General features: G+C 43.0%; 1 protein-coding gene across 1 annotated transcript in view; it reads left to right on the top strand.

Moving 5' to 3' along the window:
* Positions 1-23,135, top strand: part of NELL1 (neural EGFL like 1) — a 633,167-nt gene that overhangs the window by 99,288 nt on the left and 510,744 nt on the right. Inside the window, exon 3 of the mRNA XM_030200710.1 lies at positions 1,023-1,173. Coding sequence (XP_030056570.1) covers positions 1,023-1,173 — 151 coding nt within the window. The remainder of the gene's footprint in view (positions 1-1,022; positions 1,174-23,135) is intronic.

Raw genomic sequence — 23,135 nt, 5'->3', positions numbered from 1 at the left:
TGGTTGGTGTGATCCAGGCTGTCTGTACACCAATGTACAGTATCTCAGAACAGAAGATGGAGCACAGGCTCCATGATGCAACCCAGTGGGGACCAGAGGATACGCTGAAGCATGAAGCAGACGCATTGGGTCTATTATACAAGGATTTACTTTCAAAAGCTTCACAACACAGCAACAGACCTTACAAATGCATTGCTCTGTAAAATACACTCTGCACACAGAGCTCAGAAATTCAATGAAGTTGAATTTCATTTGGCCGTCTTCAAATGCATTGTTAACCTATAAATCAGTTTAAGGGGCAAACGGCATTACTTTTCTTTGCGCTAACAAGACTGGAAAACATTTGAACAGTGTCATGAGCAGAGACGTATGGGATGCATGTTGACATTGTAGTTTATATTGAATGTGCGTAAATAAATATCGGTAAATATGAGATAATACCTTTTTATTGGACAAAATGCATCTTGATTAGCTTTTGCATGCAGTATGCTCTTCATCAAGTCAAAACAAAATGATAGTTTGGAAATTGTAGTGTTATTCAAATAATATGCTGTGTTCTTAGCTTTGACCAGAGAAGACACCAGGTGACATTTTTAGCAACTTAAGTCTTTGGGGAGGGGATCAAGCATTTAAATATAGGTGGAAGGGGAGAGAAAGGGCTTCGTGGTACAGATGAAATGCTGTTAAGGATCAGTAGTTTTAAGGGATTTCCAGGTTTTTAAACTTTCATTTGTTGACTGCATACCTTACCTACAGCAACGTTATCTGGCTCCAGCACACCCTGGTGGCTTAGCATCATGTCAGAACTTTGTCAGAAAATCAGTAAGTAGTCAGTTGTCACTTTCTCAAAGTGACAAGCCCACCATGTTCAGCCAGGAATGTTATTTTCAGATTGTAGATTGAGTAAATGCAGGTGTACTAGGGCTGACTCATAAAAAGTGGAACAAACATTGTAACCTGTATTCATCCAACTGAGCATTTTCAATGAATTCCACTTCTTTCATGTTAATTTTTACTCACAGATATTCAGAGAGAAATTCATGCAGCACCCCATTTAAATGAGAAGATAGCTCAGCTGTTCAGGAATAAAAGTGAATTCTCTTTCCTGGCCACAATACAACAGAAACCATCAATGTCTGGAGTGGTGCTGTCCATCCGGGAGCTAGAGCACAGGTAAGGAGAAGTATTTTACTTTACTTATTTCTTATATTCTGCATCCAACCATAAGAGGTCAGTGTGGATTACAGTGAGAAGGAGCAGGCATATCCTGTGAATTCACAACTGATCAAGTAAATTACAGTTTAAGAAGATAACAATTCCAATATAGAAACTTCTTGAAAATAACGGTTTTCAAAGTTTTTTGAACGATAGGAAAATTCTGCATTTTTTGAAATTGTACAGGAAGAGAATTCCACAGCTGCGGAGCTTGAAACATAAGACTTACCAAATACATTATTATTATTATTTTTTAATCTAACAGGGCTGGGATAATGTAGTATGAAGCTAGCTCTAAGTTCTCTATTTCTAGTAGTTATCTGGACCCAGTCAAGCATATATTCAGGTGACTGACCATAAAGGATTTTAAGCACTATGATACAGACCTTAAATTGAATTTGGGCCTCCACTGGTAATCAATGGAGGCCCTTCAATAATGGGGAAACTCTGTCATATTTATGAGCAGAAAACATTAAGTGTGTGTCCATATTCTGAATTGTCTTAATCTTCCTTAAAAGACCTTTTCGGCAGCCTGCGTAAATAACATTACATTTACTCTTCAAAGAGGTAGCTGTTGGGCCCGATATTCGGTGAGACGTATCTGGCTAGGAGTGGTTTCTACGCAGCTAAGTTTCTCTTTCCAGGTCATACCTAGATTTCAGCAAAATTATCCTCAATAATTCCACTGAAAATCCAGTCAGACCACCTCAGCTCTCTCTGGGCAGTACTGGGGCAGTCCAGGGGCAGAATTTGTGCAGAGCTGGGAAATATTCAATCCACTAACCGGGTAACTGCAGGTAAAGCTAGGACAGCAGAAAGATGGTCTGAACTTTATCCAGGTAGTTATCCAGGTACCGGTCTGCATGTGATCAGTAGCAAGAGAAGTTCCGGTGGCCACATGATACCTCGATATCCAGTGCCGGCCCAACACTGAATTTCTGGCTATAAAACATTCACAGTGGCCAATGTTTAAAAAAAATGTTGACTGCTGAAGGCTGAATATTGACCCAGTTATTTTATGGTTTTTAAATTTTTTTTTAGATTTAGCTCATGCTTTTTTTTCAGTAAAAGCTCAAGGCAAGTTACATTCAGATACACTAAGTATTTTACTGTCCCCAGCAGGCTCACAATCTAAGTTTGCACCTGAGGCAATGGAGGATGAAGTGACTTGCCCAAGATCACAAGGAGCTGCAGTGGTAGTTTGTAAGGAAGGCACTGTGATGTTTTTGGACCTTGATGTTCTGAAGTTTTTGAGGAAGATGGAGATTATGCGATAACTGTGTGGTACAAGACAGCTCAAGCACCATATTTCATTTAAAGAGTAAAGTAATTTTCTGATGTAAAGAGATGAATCTTTCTACCTCTGGTAGTGTCTGCTTTACTTGCATGTCAGCAGAGCATATCAGGTAGAGAATTGGCATTGTGTTATAGTGTTAAGTTGAGAGAGTTTGGTGAAATTGGTAGGGTGAGGTTTATTATTGTAGCTATGTGAATATGTCTTTCAGTTCTCTTTGTTTAATTGTAGAATGAGACTAATATTAACCATTGTGAAATAAAGGCGAAAGCTTTGCTTGAGAGCTAGGATCGCTGTAGTTTCTGCCTCAGTCTGAGACACAGGATATCTCTGTTAACAGTTAACTGGCTGTGATTCATCTGTTTTACAAGGTATTTTGCATCGAAAATCAATAGACCCCTGACGCAGGCCTTCAGGGCCGAAACACGTCATGTGTCGGGTTGTTTTTATTGATTTGAATAAAGACCTTGTTCAGGAAGACTCCTATTGTGAGAGGACTTTTATTGGATCCACTGTTTGTACGTTTGTCTTTGGTTCTCCTGTGGAGAGATCACCTTCTGTGGGTGTTTGCTTCGGAGGCATGGGGAGAATAGTTTTCAAAGTGGTCAAATATCCACTGAGTAATGCTGGGATGCAATCTGGCTGGAAAGAAGAGGGAGTCTTCTGGATTGGCTAGAGGCATTTGAGATGAATTTGGGGTCTTAAGCGGGGCGAGTATGGAGAGACCAGGGGTAGGGATGATCAGGTCTCTGGTCAGTTTTATTATCAAGTTGCTGATGTACTCAGAAAGAAGAAATAGATTAGGATTTTTTAAAAATTCTTTCCAAATCAATGGAAGTTGGAAAACAATTATTTATTTATTTATTTGTGTCATTTGTATCCCACATTTTCCACCTATTTGCAGGCTCAATGTGGCTTAGATGGTACTGCAACGGCGTTCGCCAGTTGTGGTATGAACAAATACAGGCGTTATTGTGGTAAAAGAAGGTTCGTGTTTGGTAGATACATTGGGGAAGTTAGGGAGGGGGGATGAGGGTTAAGGTATGTCCATTACAGTCCATATTAAGTACCCAAGCCGGAAATATGGACCTAGGAGGTGGCCGCAGGAGGCTTACCCCCTTTAAAAAATGAGACACATCCGGAAGACTAGCTAAGGACCTGCCCTGAAAAACGACAAAGCCACGACCTGAACTTTAAAGGGAAGCAAGAGCCAAGCCCTTATCAAAGCCATGCTGCAAAAAGTTTAACAACTCTGGCATTGAGGCCCTCAAAGGAGAAATATTGTGATCAGCGCAGCTTGCCTCAAAAATTTGCCAAATTCTAATATAATTCAGAGACATTGACCGACGACAAGAACAAAGCATAGTGGAAATGACTTTTGCAGAGTAGCCCCTTTTCATCAACCGCGCCCGCTCAAGAGCCAGGCTGTAAGACAAAACCGAGCCGGGTCTGGATGAAGAATTGGCCCTGAACAAGAAGGCCGGGATCCTCCAGAAGACGGAGGGAAGGAGTGGCTCAAAGGTGCAAGAGATCCGCGTACCACGGTGGGCATGGCCAATCTGAAGCTACCAGAATCACCAGTCCCCCGTGTGCCTCGATTCACTGAATAAGCCTTCCCAGATGAGGCCACGGAGGAAACGCATAGAGAAGGCCCGCCGGCCACAGATGCAGAACAGTATCCACTCCATCCGCTCGGGGATCCCTTCTGCGACTGAAAAAAATGACATACTCTGGCGTTCAGATGAGTGGCTAAGAGGTCCATGACTGGCAACCCCCACTGATCCACTATCGCTTGAAATGCCATTGGTCCAAAAGCCCATTCTCCCGGGTCTAGAGTGTGACGACTGAGAAAATCTGCTTGAAAATTTTCTATTCCTGCTACGTGAGACACTGACAGAGCTGTCAAATGTGCTTCCGCCCAAGGCATGAGTCTTGATGTCTTGAGATGTAACCGCTGGCTCCTTGTTCCTCCCTGCCGATTAACATACGCGACTGCTGTTGCATTATCTGAAAGAGTGAGTATCGACTTGCCTTCTATCAGGGAAGAAAATGCCTCTAGAGCTAGACGAATCGCCATGGTTTCCAAGAGATTGATCGATAAGGTCGCCTCTAGAGGAAACCAAAGGCCTTGAGCAAACTACCTCAGACAGTGAGCACCCCAGCCCCTGAGACTGGCATCCATAGTTATTGTCATCCACTGGGGCGGGTCCAGCAGCATGCCCTTGGACAAATGGACAATTGGACGTCCTCAGCCACCAAAACAGACTTGAGAATGTCTGTTTGTCTTCCTAGGGGCAAAATAATTCTCCAAAGATTATGGGATGAAACTTGACATGTGGGGAAAAAACGGTAAAAGGACACATCAGGTTTGAAAATGGGCCAGATCAGACTGGAAATTCCAGAGACATAAGCCCCCCCCACCAAATGACCCAGTGCATTTGTATGGGAGGAGTTCCAACTTTTGTAACATAAAAAAAACTTGTTTACAGTGAAATATAGCAGTTAGGGAATTTTTCCTCTCAAACCACTTCCTTTAACTGGTTAAGTGCCACTGAATGTCAATGAAAAGCCCTGTTCAATTGATTTAAAGGTTAAAAGGGTAAAGGGTAATGGAGTTGATAGCCTTGGAGTGGAAGAATGGTTTGTGGTTAGTGGTTAGAGCACCGATCTTGATATTCAGAGGTGATCGGTTTAAATCCTGCTGCTGCTTTTTGTGATCTTGGGCAAGTCACTTAACCCCCTGAGTTTGCTAGTTTTGGTCCCAGCCAGGACACATCTGCTTACACCAGCAGTCTTTTCCTTTGCATTTAGTGAAATCCCTGGCATTCTATGATTGGGAGGGGGGGAAGGGGGAGATTGGTATGTTCTGCAGTGAGACACATGAGCATCCACCACTGCCTCTGGCTGTTTTGATCATTTTCACATCTCCATCGCATCATTCTTGTTTTACTTGATTTAAGGAGTCCAGGAGACAAAAGCTTCTGCCACCCAATCTCCACTAAGCTTCTGAGGATCCATTCCTCCTGAACAGGATTCCTATATGTTTATCCCACACATTTTTGAATTCCGTTACCATTTTCATCTCCACCACCTCCCGCAGGAGGGCTTTCCAAGTATCCACCACTCTCTCTGTGAAAAAATACTTCCTGACATTTTTCTTGAGTCTGCCCCCCTTCAATCTCATTTCATGTCCTCTAGTTCTACCACCTTTCCATCTACGGAAAAGGTTTGTTTGCGGATTAATACCTTACAGATGTTCAAATCGGAGATGGCCAGCGATCTCCTGAACCCGGCCAAATCGGTATAATCGAAAGCCAATTTTGGCCGGCACCAACTGCTTTCCATCGCGGAGCTGGCCAAACTTCAAGGGGGCATGTTGGTAGGTTAGCGAAGGTGGGACGTGGGCGGGATCGTGGTGTGGTCACGAGATGGCCGGCTTCGCCCGATAATGGAAAAAAGAAAGCCAGCCCTGATGAGCATTTCGCCGGCTTCACTTGGTCCCTTTTTTTTCAGGACCAAGCTTCAAAAAGGTGCCCCAACTGACCAAATGACCACCGGAGGGAATCGGGGATGCCCTCCCCTTACTCCCCCAGTGGTCACCAACCCCCTCCCACCCAGCCTCTATGCCAGCCTCAAATGTCATACCCAGCTCCCTGACAGCAGTATGCAGGTCCCTGGAGCAGTATTTAGTGGGTGCAGTGCACTTCAGGCAGGTGGACCCAGGCCTATCCCCCACTACCTGTTACACTTGTGGTGGTAAATGTTAAGCCTTCCAAACCCCCCAAAACTCACTGTACCCACATGTAGGTGCCCCCCTTCATCCCTAAGGGCTATTGTAGTGGTGTACAGTTGTGGGGAGTGGGTTTTGGGGGGGATTGGGGGGGGGGCTCAGCACCCAAGGTAAGAGAGCTATACACCTGGGAACAATTTTTGAAGTCAACTGCAGTGCCCCCTAGGGTGCCCGGTTGGTGTCCTGCCATGTGAGGGGGACCAGTGCACTACAAATGCTGGCTCCTCCCACGACCAAATGCCTTGGATTTGGCCGGGTTTGAGATCGCCGGCATTAGTTTCCATTATTGGTGAAAACCGATGCCGGCCATCTCAAACCCAGCCATCTCTGACATTTGGCCAGCCCCAACCGTATTATCGAAATGAAAGATGGCCGGTCATCTTTTTCGATAATACGGTTCGGGATCGCTGTTTGCGGTGCCGGCCATATAGATGGCCACCCATGTAGATGGCCGGCACCGTTCGATTATGCCCCTGTATGTTACTATGTAAGTAACACTTTCATGCTCTGGTCTTTTGCATGTTGCATGAGGTGATGTCAACCATTAGTTACCAAGGTAGCTACAGCAGCTGTTGTCTCAGGAATCTTAACACAAGAGAGAAAGTAACCTCAGGATGTGGGCTGTTAATTTTATTTCATGTCACTTTCTGATTGACCACATTATGTGCTGCTTGCCTTGTGTTTCTTCCATTAAGACCCCTGGGAGCATAATCGTTTTTCTAACTGCAGTGATGTGGCCCTAATTCTTCTCTGATAATGCAGTCTGATTTTCTTGGAGCACCAGCATTCTGTAAGAAAAAAGTCCTTTTTTGTCAGTGTGTGCTTAAATATATGTCCTTTAAATAAAACACAGTTTAGATAATTATATAATTCTTTAAAATGAGATATATACTTTTTTTTATTAAACAATACAGTACAAGGAGAAACTCTGCAGTACAGTATAGCAGAAATGAATATGACACTTTACACTTTTCTTTGTTGGCTTGACCTGTCCATTCCAGTCTGGCTTCTCTATGTTCAAAGTACTGTTTTTTCGAAGAGTGCAGAACTTGCCCTGTTGGACTGGGCTACCCTTAGCTTCATACCACAGTCAACTTCTGTCTCAAGGAAACATCCATTCTCCAGTAACTTCTGTGGATGGACAAGTCTGTAGACTTTGAACTTTTCTTATTGATCCTTTCTTCTCTCTAATCCTAATTTAAAAGAAAGAAATAAAAGTCATGCATCACATATGAATCATTGTAGAATCAATTTATATTTTAAATCCAGCTACACCATAATTCAGCAGCTGTCTGGTAAATGCAGAGAATAATCAAATAGGCATTTTCAGTGCTGTTCATATGAAAAATCAATTTCTGTGTAGAGGGAACACACCATCAAAGAAATCATTAGCTAGCTATCCACAGTCACAGAGAACCTTGACAGTAAAAGAGATGTGAATGGAAAAGATACTTTCTCACCTTCTGGTCAAGTGCATCTCATAAAATTGAATCTTTACTGTCCAATTATGCATAATGGCAGTCAAATTAGGTCCTTGGTCTTCACTCCGAATCCTTGAAAGCTGCCAATGGGTCAGGTTTTCAGGTTATATCCCTAATGAATATGCATGTAATATATTACCACAACTATGCAATATCTCACAATTATTTATTATATATAGCAAACACGTTAAAAACTATTGAATCTAAAATCACATCATTATAGTGCTACATGCTACCATCCCATCTGCCTAAACAAATTGCTCTAATCCAAATATATCTGATAACCCACTTTGCACCCACACCCTACACATCAAGGAATTAGGGAAGGTCTACTAATCAAACAGTAGTGTATTTATCCCAATGGTGTTCCAAACGGTCTGTCTTGAAAAATCCAGATTGATTTACACCACAATACTGAGATGTATTGCTGAAATGTCCAAACACTGTTCCATAATTATTATAAGACTTGGATGATTCAGCTGTGCAAAACATAATACTTCCAAAATCCCAGGTGTGATCAAGTGCCACGCTGATCTACTTGTAGATTAAGTAGGCAGTTGTAACCAAACCAAAGCCTGTTTCTGCAAATAGCTGAACTCAACACAGTCTGTGTTTCGTTCTACAAGCATCATCAGGGTTCGGACGTCTAAATGCAAAATAGCAGTCACTATACTGCTAGAGGCTTACGTATGTATTGCCCTATATGCCACTAATATTGTAGTGTACATTATTAAAAAACATTGGTCTATTTTATCTATACCTACTCAGTTTCAGGGCATGCCTATGTTCGCATACACTCGTGGTAAAAATTTAGGAGAGGTGTTGTTTAGTTATGATCGTAATGGTGGTGAGTCCACAACCAGTTTAGAATTGGGGCATTTTGCTTGTGGGCATTGTACTTATTGTCAGTACGCATTGCAAGTTACAGAAATTATGATTCCTCATTCTGCGGGTCACATTTTTAGATTGCATGTGTGTACAGACTGTAATTCAGCTCGGTGCGTGTATGCAATCTGTTGTCCCTGTAATCTGTGGTATATAGGGCAAACTGTTCGTAAAATTAAGTTTCGGGTAGCACAGCATTTAAGCAACCTGTGGTTACAGAGGCTGGAAGCCCCCCTGGTGTTTCATTGGGTGGAAGCGGGACATTCAGTTGATTTATGCAGTTACCCTGGCCAGTTAAGTACTGAATATTGGCACTTATCTGACCAAGTGCTGACTATGCCCAAGAACACCCTCAAAATAGCCAGATTTCACTTAGGCACTAACCGCTAATTTTCAGCTTCAATAACCAGTTACGTGCCACCAAAAATTAGTGAATAGCTCCAAACAAGCAATTTAACCAGTCAGCGGCTGTTTCTGGATAGTTAAATTGTTTTGAATGTCAACCAGCTAGTTTTTAGTGTGGTTGGCCCGACTCTCTTTGTCCCAACATTCCTTCTTAATTAATTAATTAGGATTTATTTACCACCTTTTTGAAGGAATTCATTCTAGGCGGTGTACAGTAAGAATAGATCAAACATGAGCAATAGGCAATTACAGCAGTAAAAATATTCAAATAACAATACAAAGTATGGCATAGTATACTACTTACAATGTCAACACAATACGTAATAGAACATTTTAATTGATAGTGAAGGGTAGTGCAAAGATGGGACATATAGATAGGTAAGAGAGTAAGAAGAGTTAGAAAGTAAGGTGACTAATTTAAAGAAAGTTGTACATGAGGTTAGAGAGATGGTTAAATATTATCTCACCTAGGGTAGGAGTGGATAAACATGTCCTACGCAGTAAGTGCAGCCCGTGTCACTCCTTGTGTATGTGAGACTAACAAGTTAGTTATTTCTTCCATTAAAGGCTTGGTTGAAGAGCCAAACTTTCACCTGCTTCCTGAAGTAGAGATAGTCTTGTGTTAACTCCAGGCTCCGCCCTTTCTGCCTCGCCTCACCTCATGCGTGGAACAAACTCCCTGAGCCCATATGCCAAGCCCCCTCCCTGCCCATCTTCAAATCACTGCTCAAAGCCCACCTCTTCAATGTCGCCTTCGGCACCTAACCACCACACCTCTACTCAGAAGTCTAGACTGCACCAACTTGACATTTTGTCCTTTAGATTGTAAGCTTCTCTGAGCAGGGACCGTCCTTCTTTGTTAAATTGTACAGCGCTGCGTAACCCTAGTAGCGCTCTAGAAATGTTAAGTAGTAGTAGTAGTAAGTGGAGCCTTTCAGGCAGTGCATTCCAGAATGCGGGGGCTACTCCGGAGAAGACTTGCTTGCGGGCATCACATCGTGTAATGTCTTTTGGAGAGGGTGTGGTTAGTGATAGTCCTTGGCAGTGTGTAGAGGATCATCCTGTTCTTCAGGTACTCAGGGCCATTTCTGTTAAGGGCCTTGAAGATTGAACATAGAGTTTTAAATTTAGCCCTGTATTGTACTGGCAGCCAATGAAGTTTTTGCAAAAATGGTATGATGTGGTTACGTCGCTTGCAACCTTCTATAGTCTTGCTGCTGCATTCTGAATCAACTGGATCTGGTGCAGGTGCTTTGTAGTCATACCATTGTATAGTGCACTGCAGTAATCCAGTCTTGATGTTATCATGGCATGCACAACTGGGATAAGATTTACCTTCTCGATGTAAGGAGAGAGACAGCGTAGCTGTTGCAAATAGTAGAAGCAACTCTTGAAGGTTGCTTGAATTAGGGGAATCAGAGTTAATGCTGAATCTAACTGTATTCCAAGGTTCCTGACTTCTGATTTGAGGGGGAGTTTGTACTTCCCAAAAGAAATTTTGATGTCATGTATGTATCCACTTGTGTTAGGGACCCACAAAAGCTCAGTTTTACTTGGGTTAAGGCAAAGTTTGTTGTGTTTAGCCCATTCTTGAATTGGTAATCAGTTGATTCAAGGCTGTAGGTAAGTCAGGTTCAATGGGTATGATTAGCTGCACATCATCTGCATATATGTAGAACTGAGTGTTCATTGACCGAATCAGCTCAGCTAGTGGCTTGAGGTAGATATTGAACAGAATAGGTGACAGTATCAATCCTTGTGGTACCCCGCAGGTCAGTGCCCATGGTGGTGATGAGTTACTGCCAAACATTATGGATTGTTGTCTGTCTGATAGATAGGATCTGAACCAGGCAAGTACTCTTCCATTGATACCTGTTTCTGTCAGTCGTTCTAGCATGATGTCATGATCCACAGTGTCAAAAGCTGCTGAGAAATCTAGCAGTACTAACACTGAGGTGAAACCCCTGTCTTGGTTTCTGTGGTGATCATCTAGTAGGGATTCGAGGACCATTTCTGTTCCATAGCTGTGTCTGAATCCAGATTGACATGGATCTAGCCAGTTTCTCTCTTCTAGCCAGTCATTAAGTTGAACACAGACTGTTTGTTCTACAAGTTTCCCTAGAAATGGGATGTTGGATACTAGCTGGCTACTTTCAAGTTTGTCCTGGTCAAGGTTGTTTTTCTTTAGCAAAGGGTGAACCACTGCCCTTTTTAATACTATTGGTAGCTGCCCATTAGAAAAAGAGGTGTTCACAATTTTTGTGGCATCTTCTATGAGGCCCATACTTGCGTGCTGCACTATATTTGATGGGCAGGAGTCGAGGGAGCAGGAAGTTGGTCAAAGGTCTGTTAGGATTTTGTCAAGGCTCTCCTCTGTCATTGAGTTAAAAGTGTCCCATCTGTCTCTGTCAGGAGGGTTAACTGGTTGGGGACTGTGTGGGATTGCCTGTAAATCCTGGCGGAGACTTTTAATTTTGTTGGCAAAGTATGCATCAAAATCATTGCAGTTCAGTTTAGACTGGGCAGGCTGGTTCTGTTGTGGGGGTTGCAGTAGGCTGTTTAGTATACTGAACAACTGCTTGGTTGAATTGGCAGCCTGTGCAATGCATTGAGAGAAATACTGTTTTTTGGTTGCTGTTAAGGCTTGGCTATACTTTGTCATGTTCTTCCTACAGTTTAGCCTGTCTTCATCCTGGCGAGATTTATGCCATCTCCTTTCCAGTTTCCATCCTTCGTGTTTAAGGATCCAAAGTTCTGGAAAAAGCCAAGGTGAGCGTTTGAGTGGGGTGTAAGACCTTTTTTAGTGGTGCCATTTTCTCTAAGGTCTTGGCTAAGTGTGTATTCCAAATGTTAACCTGTTCTGACACTGTAGTTGTCTTTTCATCCACATGTGGATAGTCCAAAGCATCTAGGAAATTCTCAACGGTCAGCTTTTTTTTTCTCTGATCTCTGATCTCCTTCCGAACTCTAGGAGGTGCCATTTGTTTCAGGTGGTCACTTAGGGAAAATTTAATTAGAAAATGGTCTATGTTATTTCAATACTGTTATCCCAGAATTCTGGATTATCCACCCCTTTGTAAAATACTAGGTCTAGTATGTGACCCTTTGCGTGGGTTGGAGAATTGATCACATGTGTAGATCCTAATGCTGTCATTGTGTCCAGAAAGGCAGCTATGGTGGTATCTGGGGTTTCGATGTGTAGATTGAAGTCTCCCATGTTCACCAGCCTAGGGTAATTCAGGGTCACTTGAGTAATCAGGTCTAGGAGTTCTTGTACAGATAATGTGTTGTTATGAGGTGCTTGGTATACCAGGAGCAGCCAGACTGGTTTCTCCTCTTCAAGTTGGATTAAAAGAGATTCTGATTCATGTAGTTGGGGGATGTATATTCTGCGCGGTTTGATTGTATCCTGAATCAAGCCTGCTATCCCTCCACCCCGTCTTCATGGTCTTGGTTGATGTTGAATTTTGAAACCTGTTGGGCATAGTTCAGCCAGTGGTAAACCCCCACTTTCATCTAGCCAGGTTTCACTTATTCTTAGGATGTCAAGATGCTGTTCATTTATGGCATCATGGATTACTGAGGATTTCTTTGCAGCTGATCAGGAACAGGAAACCTCTCCAATTAAATTTAAAAGAGAGCTTAAAGCTTATCCTTTTCAAAAAGCTCATGAAACCTAATTCTGCCTCTCTTTAGAGAACCTGGTGTGTGGGTGAGGGTGGGGGGATTTTAGACTCAGCTCACGCAGTCTTTCTCTCTCTTTGTGACTTTTTTGATATTTAACTTTTTCTATTTTGTTTTACTTTCTGTTACTAAATCATATTGTTTTATGTTTCATCATAGTATTTTAACTGTAAACTGCTGCGATGCTGTGTTAAACCAGTTCTGTATTAATTGTTTTTGATTGTAAACCACTGAGATGCTATGCTAAATCAGAAGTATATAAAAAATAAACAAACTTGGAACAAACTTTAAATATATTAATAGAATATCTGCCAAAGGTGATTATTTCTTTGGATATGAACAATAATTAAAAAAAACAAACAAATTAAAAATAAAAACCAGCCCAAGCCACAGTAATGCACTTGTCCATCTGATGTCAGTTTGCCTTGGTGCAGCCCTCATGGTTTTAGTTATAGCCTTAATCTCAGGGTTTTTCTTATTGATGAGAATACACTCAAGGTTTTATCCTTACTGATCTCTCACAGAGTCCTTCTTAGCCCCACTGGTATGTTCTCTTCTTGGAGGAAGGGGGAAGCTTGACCTCTATGAACTGGGCATAGACTGGTTTACCCTTATCTTCTACTCACTGCATTTTTTCTAGCAAAAAAAGATGCCGGTACTCAAATGCCTGATCACCCTTCAGGGGTGGGGTGATCACTGAGGAACCCACCCCACAATGGCGAGGCCCCCTGCTATCAGTCACAGAATCTATGACAAGGCAGAATTGGTATATAGAGCCTGAGCTCTTTAATTAAAATTTGGGGACTATGGACCAATTTTAGCAGACAATGGAAAAGGTGCCAGTACTCAGTACGCCCTCAAAAAAAGCCCTGCTTCTACCAAATAAGACAGTTGGAGCCCTGAGAGATCTTCCTGAATACTTTACTGTATTAATCTTCTGGATATAATCCTCTTTAGCAAGCTGACACTTAAATATCTGTCTGTGATCTCTTGATTTTATTTTTTTTCCTGAGTTCCAATGTCTCTTAATATTTTTTGAGACTTCTGGTGTTGTGTGTGTGTTGGTGTGTATATGGGGTGGAGGGCAGGGTCCTACAGCCACATGTTTTCTCTGCACCTGGGATCAATTGCTTGCGTCTTAGCCTTCTGGTATTTGGGTGATACCATCTCCATCTGGTCCTTTGGCCTTTCTCCTTTCAGGGTAGCTTTGTATCATCTTCTCTCCTGCAGGTAATCAGTAATCTTCTCTTTTCCCTTTTCCCTACACTCTTATACCTCCAAAATCCAAGTGAAAACTTTACAAAGGCAGCGGAGGACTCTAGCTCTTACGGAGATTGGACACAACCATCGCAATAACCTCCCAGAGGGGTGCTATAGCTAAATGGTTTTCTCCTCTAAGCTGCTCTGCTTTGTATGTATCTGCTGCAGGGATATATATAATTTAAGTACGGAAATTAATACCTTTTACATTTTCCCCATGAGTAACTGCCCCATTTTATAAACTCTACTCATGTAAGTGCTGCCAATTACTTTACTTTACATCTGGTTTATATACTGCTCTTAACCCACTGGATTCTGAGCAGTTTACAATAAGAAGAAACCAGGGCAGACCCTTGGGAAAATTACAAACTTAGCTCAAATAAACTAATATATGTAGAAAAATACAACATGATATATAAGTTATGGTCAATTCCATTATACATATTATCTGGTTAATTAATTGACATTATAAAGGATCTAGAAATCCCCTAAACAGTAATGTTTTCAGAGTTTTCCTAAACAATGCATAGTTAGAAAACTGATTGAAACATGGAGATACCCATTTCCAAATTTTACTAGATTGTACAGCAAAAGGTTTATTGTATATAGAAAATCTCCTAATACCCTTAATGGAAGGGAAAAACTAAGTAAGAAAAATTACAAGTTGCAGCTGCAACTTTTACTTACTTTCATTTTGGAGGTGGTAGTGAGCTACATGGGATTAAGGAGATTGACTCCCCTGATTCCTTATGGAAAGTCCTCACTGAAATGAGCACTTTTATTGCACCTACCTATGTGTGCCTTTGAGCTGGTGTAAAACCCGTTGTGGGAATTTTCCTTCTAGACATGGATTTCCTTTCAAAATGTGGAATACATGGATAGATTTTAGCCCCACCTAAGCCACGCCCAATCTATGCCCAAACATGCCCCTTAAAATCTCTGTGCGGTGTGGATTTCCACATGTAAATAGCAGCTTTCTGAAACTGGTATTTACACATATATGCAATATATACATGCAAACAAGAAGCAATTTACTTGCTGGTCACACACATACAAGGACTAACACCAGCTGCAGCAGGAACTTGTTTATTCACTCCTACCCAAACCTAGATGTACATGCACCTTTCTGACTTCACCTGCAACTTTCTTTAAATTAGTTCTCTTATTTTCTAACTCCTGTTACTCTGTCTTATCTGTCTGTGTTCCACCTTTGTTTACATCCTATGCTATTAAGAAGTTTTATTGTGTATTGTGTTGACAAGTTATTTGAATATTTGTACTGCCATAATTATCTAGTGCCTATGTTTGACTTATTCTTGCTGAGCACAACCTTGGGTAAATTTCTTCAGAAAGGAAGTAAATAAAATCCTAATAAATAAGTAAAATAAGTAGGTAAATGCAAACCTAGACACAATTCTATAAATTGGTGCCGAGAGGCCAAACAGGGTGGGGGACTAACAAAGGGGCAGGTTTAGCATCGATTCAGCAATGGCTTAAGAGCTGCCTAAACTGTTATAGAATTTTAGTGCAAATTCGCACTAGCGTGCCAGAAGTTAGGCGTGCCTATTCAATGACTGGCATAAGAGGGCGTGTCTAAGTGTGCCATGCAAAGTGCACAACTGATAATATTCTATAAATTGCATATGTTGCTTGCCATCAGATTATATATAGTGTGCCTAGAGATCCACGCCGAAATCCAAGCGTATGCTGTAATAACGCGTGTAACTTAATTGGCTTAACAAGCCAATCAGCTTTGTTAACAGCACTTAACAAGCAATAATGAGCATTAATTGGCAATAATTAGAATTTACATGCACAACCCCCTAAGCGTATTCTGTAATGCACTGGGCCTAAATTTTAATGCGTGCAGGTAACAGGGTCGTGGTTATGGGTGAGGAAATGGGCGGGGAAATGGGCATTTCAAAATTTACACTTGTTATCGAATATGGCTCAAAACATGGCAGCTAGGTTTATATTTGGTAAAACGCGATTTGAAAGCGCAAAACCCCTCTGCGAAAAACTACACTGGCTCCCAATCAAAGAACGCATCTCCTTCAAAATCTGCACCCTGGTTCACAAAATCATCTACGGAGAAGCCCCAAATTAAATGACAGACTTGATCGATTTACCAATTAGAAATACATCTGAATCAACACGATCTTATCTAAATCTGCACTACTGAAGCTGCAAAGGACTTAAATATAAAACAACTTACGCATCTAGTTTTTCCTACATAAGCATTCAACTTTGTAACACATTACCAAAAGCCTTGAAAACGATGTACGACCACCTTAACTGTCGGAAATCACTAAAAAACAACCTGTTTAAAAAGGCATACCCTACTGATCCAACTTAAATGCTTAATCTCTGCAACACAACCAAACAAAAGCACGTAATGGACATAACACAACTCTTCCGTTCTCTGATTCCCTAATGTGGCTGTGCCACATGAACTTGATCTTACCACAACATCGCACTGTATTTGTTCACACCAGAGCCTGCAAAGGCCTCTCCGGTACTTTGTAAGCCACATTGAGCCTACAAATAGGTGGGAAGATGTGAGATACAAATGTAACAAATAAATAAATCTATGTGCTGGGATTTATACCACATTTTCATCAGTGTAAATGGAGACACATAGTTTTAGGCGCTAGGATATCAACTAGGAGTATTCTATATACCGTGCCTAAATCTAGGTGCCACTTATAGAATACGCATAGGCGGAAATATTTTCCGTGTGGATTTTGTAGGTGTCACACATAGAATCTGGCCCTTGCTCGAGCCTCGTGCATGCTCAATTTCATTAAAACCGAGCATGAGTACCACAGGGGGAAGCGGGGCAGGCGGTGCAGCGACAAATAGCACTGGAGGAAGGCTTCTGCTGGCAGGACTTAGGAACCCCTGCCAACCCAGGTATGTGGGGTTGTAGCAGGGGATGGGGAGGTGGGGAAAATGTGCCCCCCCCCCACTTTGGGCTCAGGCTCCACCCAAAAAATTGAGCTCTGGCTACGTGCCTGTCTTGAACTACCACTAGAAAGGCATGCGCTAAACACAAACCCCTGTTGAAAATTGTGGCAGTCAGGGCTCCGAGTCATGAATGTGAATTCAGCCGGCATTGAGTGCCAGTGTCGGTGGTGCTGAGTGTTGTGATTTTCAACAGGGGTTCACAGCTTCGGTGTGCTGCAGATGTGTTCAGCTGGTGGGGCTTGGGGATCCTTGTCAATTGTGGTTTTTAATTTTATAGTTTGTTGGGGGAGGAGTGATGGGGGGACGGGCGGCAGAGTAGTAGGGGCGGGGAGAAGAAATGCATGCGTACCCAATCTACCCATTGGTTCACTAAAAATTGTTTTTGTGCTATACCACTGCCGCATAGTCGCAATGTCTCTTAAAGATCGGAGTGATGGTAGCTCTTTCTGTCTCCTCCCTCAAAATAAAAACCCCACATATCTTTAAATCTAATTATATCCGCAACCAGTTCCATGACTTCACTTGATACAGCTGTACAAACCTGTCATGCCCCCTGTTGAAAAATCAGATTTAGCTGTCCATACGTTCTCTATCCTAGATAACCTAGATAACCAAAGCCACCTCCTTTTAAAGCCCTCATCCATTTTCTCCCTTCATTTGCCTTTAAAACAATTTATGCAAATGCATGTTAGTCCCTCTCATGTATTTTTTAAATTATGAGTTAGTTCTGCTTTTTTCCCTGCCTCTGATTGCCTTGCACTCATCTCTATAGGTTCGAAACGACACTACAAAACTTAATTGCAGCTGAGATAATTCACTAGCTGTCTGAAGAGCTTGGCTTTGATGGGGAAAATTCCGAAACAAAGCCTTTTTCGTGCCAGCGTCAGATCTTGCCTGTGACTTTCTAATTAGCTGTACATATGTTACTGTTCCTTGCTAGCAACTATTTGCTTTATGGAAAAGATGTGTTTTTTTTTCTTTTACACGAGAATCCCACCGCCTTTCCCATCAGCACTCTCCAAATTTTAGTGTGAGAAACTGTGTAAGAGCAGGAGCAGACTGAGCAAAGCGATCTGTGGAGAGTTGTCCCAATCCTTTTGTGACCTAGAAAGACAGTGCAATGACACCAGAAGGAGTCAGACTAGAGAAAGTAGTGTAGTTTCAGCATGTTCTAGAATCAGTGGGTTTCATTCAGAGGTGGCTTTCTGGGCTTCTCAGAAATACAGTCAGAACTGCGATCTCCTCTGATTTATTTTCTGAAGAGGAGGTGTTCTGGACTCTGGAGCTAGCTGGTCCCCCCCTCCCCCTCTGCCTAATAGGGAAATCCTGTCAGGGGAGGGATGGAGAGGGTGGAAAAGAAATGCATTCATTACTCAGGCAGCCATAGTTTTGTTTGCAATTGTTTTGAACAAATAGGCTGTTTTAAACCCTTTGTTTCAAAAGAAATGAATGCCTTCTAAATTGACAATTGGCAGAGAGAGAGAGAAAAAAAAACAATAGTAATTTATCTTTAGCTACTAATCCGGGACTGCATTTTTTCCAGTCCACTTCAGAGGCATTTACGTTACGTTTAGTTCAATATTTTGATAACACTGCTTTTTGAACTGGGCAGTACAGCAAAGCAATTTGCAATACAGTTAAAAACTGAAAAAAAGAAATATTTAAATAAAAAGAAGTAAAATCTTTAAAAAGTGAGATTCTGTTTAGAGTATGGAATTGTTTAAAAGGCGTACAGATTTTCTGTCATTGGCAACATTGTTTCAAAGGTCTTTTTAAAGACCAAACCATTGTGTCCCCAGACTGGAAAGATTTGACATTGGAGATTTTGTAATCTATTCGTTGCTAAAGACTCCTGAGGCAGGCCCTGCAGGCTGAAACACGTTACGGTGTCAAATCTGTGATTAATAAACCTTCTCAAACATCAAGATTGTTTTCCTTATTTCTGGAGTCCATGGTCGATTTCCCACTATTCTTTTGCATCTGTTTCTCTCCGTGGGATTTCAGAGATCTCCGCCTAGGCAGATTTCTGCCTGAATTCATATTAAGAAATACAGAGTAACTACAGGACATCTGACAAGTTAGTTTAGTTTTGACTAAAATTTGAGGGGGTCTTTTATTAAGCTGCAGTAGCGTTTTTAGCTTGCGGTAAAAATCAGCTGGTGGTAAACCTGGGGCGTAGCCAGACACCCAATTTTGGGTGGGCCTGGGCCCAAGATAGGTGGGCAGAAGAACTGTGCCTTGTTTCACAAGTGATTTGGTCTCTCCCTCTCTTGCCTGCATGCCATATGGTCTCTCAAACATCCCACCTCCCTCCGCATACCTTTTAAATAGCAGATTTTCACCGGCAGCAAGCATCAACTAATACACACTGCTCATGTTGGCCCCACAGCCTTCTCTCTGATGCAACTTCCTGTTTCCACCTAGGCAGGAATACATCAGAGGGAAGGCTGTGGGGCAGGTGTGAGCAGTATGTATCAATTGTTGCTCACTGCAGGCAAAAATCTGCTATTTACAAGGTATGCAAGAGGGACAGTTGTTGGGAGTTTTCAGCTGGTGGGACTTGGCCCTGCCAGCCACATCATAGGTATGCAGCTACTGGGTGGGCCTGCGCCCAAAGTGGGTGGGCCTGAACCAGGCCCACCCTTGGCTACGCCACTGTGGTAAACGCTGAGATGCCCATAGGAATATAATGGGCATCTCGGCTTTTACCACCAGCTGATTTCTACCAAGAGCTAAAAATGCTACTGAGGCTTAGTAAAAGATCCCCTGAGTTACTTTATTTTGACTTTTCAGGGCAGTATAATTCATGTGACTATGGGGGCTTATTTTTGAAAGGAAAAAAACGTCTAAAAAGTGGCATAAAGCAGCATTTGGATATTTTTCTCACAAAAACGTCCAAATCAGTATTTTCAAAATCTATTTTTCTGACGTTTTTCTATGCTGTTTTTCTGCAGTGCATTCAAATCTCAAGGGGGTTTTGTCAGGAGCATGTTGGGGGTGTTTTAAAGGTGGGATTTGGGCGTTCCTAAGACTTTTCAGTCATAATGGAACAAAACAAAACTGTCCAGGACTAAAGCTAAGATGTTTTGAGCCAGACCTGTCTTTAGAACGAATAAGGCAAAAAAAGGTGCTCTAAATCCCCACATGATCACTGGAGGGAATCAGGGGTGACCCCCCTCTCACTCCCCAAAAATGTGAATAAAAATATGACTTACCCATCTCTATGACAGCCTCAGAGGTTAAAGTCAGGTCTATTAGAGCAGCATGCAAATCCCTGGAGTAGTGTAGTGGTTGGTGCAGTAGACTATGGAGTGGGGGGTGGGGGGGACTCAGGTCCTTATCTCCATCTACCTGTCACACTTCTGGTGGAAACTGTGACCCCTACTGTACCCGCATATAGGTGCCCCCTTCACCCATAAGGGCTATTATAGGTACCCTCTAGGCGCTTAAATGAAGCTCTCCCTTTATAAAATTGCTCTTAGCATGCAAATTAATGTTTTTAACTTAGTGAACAAGTACAGTAACTGTTACCACACAGGAAAGCAGCACATGTTAATTCCTACTATATCTGAATCTAACTCAAGTTACTACTGGAAAGGCTTATACTTGTTTCAAAAATCTCAAATCCCCATTTCACACGTTAACAGCATTCCATGAAAAAGGGCGGGAACTGGGCAGATTATAGGTAGAGAATGGGAATAATGTTAGCTAGTGCATAGTACTTTACTACATGCTAATTCTCAGGCTGCTGGTGGTACAGCTGCCATTCTAGATCTAAAGGTGCCTGGTAGGACATTCTTCTATGAAGGAATGTAGACATCTACTTTCTTTGATAGAATACTAGGGCTAACTAGTGAGGGAGTGTGTGGTATAAGGTTGTATTTCATTAGGAACACTCCCTCACTGAAGCAGAGCCACCTTAACAGTAGGTATGCTGACCAGAAGGGTGGGGCTTAAGAAGACAGCAGAAAGTTAAAAGCCCTCTGGCAGAACAGGACAGGGAGGCCCAAAGCAAGGATTCTCCCAAGGTGTTCTGACTTGGCTGCAGCCCCTGAGGGGGCAGTTCCAGGGAAGAGAAGTTGCCCTAGCTCAGACGCTTGCATCCTGTGTTGTAAGAAGCCTCAAGTCTATGCCTCCAGGGGTACCAGTGATTCCAGGGATTGTGTGAGGGGTAACTGAAGATTGCCAAGGTAGGCCAATTATTCCTTGGCTGTTGGAACTGTGTGAAGCCATGTCTGGGACAGCAGCCCATGTATAGCAGTTATGTAAAGTAATTCTCCAAACACAGTAGCTCAAAAGGGTTCCAACTCCCAGCAGTTCATGTATAGCAGGTATGCAAAGTAATTCTCCAAACACGGTAACTCCAGAAAGGGTTCAAACCCTCCCCAGCAGTTCATGTCAGCAGTTAGGCAAAACAATTCCCCAAACACCGCAGGCGACCCTCAGGGAGAGGAATGCTGGCTTTGGCCTAACCCCTGGTAAGCCTTTCCTCAGTTGAGAGGTGCCCAGCTCTACCACCGGCTGCCTTTCAGGTGCTGTGGAGGACTTGCAGCTCATCTGCATATCCTTACAGCCTTCTCCGGGGTGACACCCAGGTCTACTCCGATCCACTCAGGGCCTCCGCTCTAGGTGCCCAGCGCTCCCACCAGGTGCTGTGGAGGACTTGCAGCCCTTCTGCATTTCCTCACAGCTGTATCTGGGGTGACTCCAGTTCCACCCCGATCTTCCCAGGGCTCTCGCTCCAAGTGCACAGAGTTTCCAGGTGCTTTTTGGCTAGGATCAGGCGACCCTCAGGGGGAGGAATGCTGGCTTCAGCCTAACCCCTGGTAAGCCTGTCCTCAGCTGAGAGGTGCCCAGCTCTACCACCGGCTGCCTTTCAGGTGCTGTGGAGGACTTGCAGCTCATCTGCATATCCTTACAGCCTTCTCCGGGGTGACACCCAGGTCCACTCCGATCCACTCAGGGCCTACGCTCTAGGTGCCGCGCGCCTAATTTTTCTCTTTACATCTATTCTTCTTCCCAGTTGCTAAAGTACCTCAGTCATGTATGGCCCCTATTCACATTCTCTTCCTAGCTCTGTCCCTTCCTAATCGTTTCCATCACCCCCTACCTCTCTCTGCTACAGGAACTCACTGCCCATCCATCGACTTCATCACCTCACCTTCTCTCCTACCCTCTTCCTCCCTCTTGGCTTTTAATCTCCGCCTCTTTCTTCCGTCCATTTTGCCTTCCCCATTCCACCTAAATACCTCTCGCCTTTGACGCCTTCGTGGCCACACCTCTCCTACTCAACTCCGCTCTCTTTTACTCCTTCTCTTACTCTCAGCCGGTGACATCAATCCCAATCCTGGCCCCCCTCACCAACTATTATCCCAACTCTACAGATCTCACCGCGACCTCTCTAACCTCATCTCTATTTCTCTACTCCCCTCCTCTTCTCTGCCCTTCTCTTGCGCCCTATGGAATGCCCGCTCTATCTGTAACAAACTCGCCTATATCCAGGACCTCTTTATCTCGCGTCACCTCCATCTGCTCACCATAACAGAAACCTGGCTCTGCCCTGATGACTCTGCTTCAGTCGCAGCCCTGTGCCATGGCGGTTATCTATTTTCACATACTCCTTGCCCTGCTGGCCCTGGGGGCGGTGTTGGACTACTCTGTCCCTCCTCCAGATTTCAACCCCTTCTTCCACCTCAATCTCACTGTTTTTCCTCCTTTGAAGTCCACTCTATCCGCCTTTTCTCTCCTCTGCCTCTTCGAATAGCGGTCATTTATCGTCCCCCTGATAAGTCCCTTTCATCCTTTCTCAGTGACTTTGACGCCTGGCTTGCCTTCTTCCATGATCCTTCCTCCCCCTCTCTCATCCTTGGTGACTTTAATATTCCTGCTAATGATCCTTCCAACTCTTATATTTCCAAGTTACTCACTTTAACGTCCTCCTTTAATCTCCAACTATGCTCCACCTCCCCCACTCATCAAAATGGTCACTGTCTTGATCTCATCTTCTCCTCCAACTGTTCACCCTCTAGTTTCCTTGCCTCTGATCTTCCCTCCTCTGATCACCATCTTATAACTTTCACACTTAAATCTCCTCCCTCCCAGTCCCGTCCTATCTTATCTAATTTATCTAGGAATCTTCACGATATTGACCCTT

The sequence above is a fragment of the Microcaecilia unicolor genome, chromosome 4 (assembly GCF_901765095.1).
Source record: "Microcaecilia unicolor chromosome 4, aMicUni1.1, whole genome shotgun sequence".
NCBI lineage: Eukaryota > Metazoa > Chordata > Amphibia > Gymnophiona > Siphonopidae > Microcaecilia > Microcaecilia unicolor.
The sequence above is the reverse complement of the archived record's forward strand: the minus strand, read 5'-3'. Positions and strand labels throughout refer to the sequence as shown.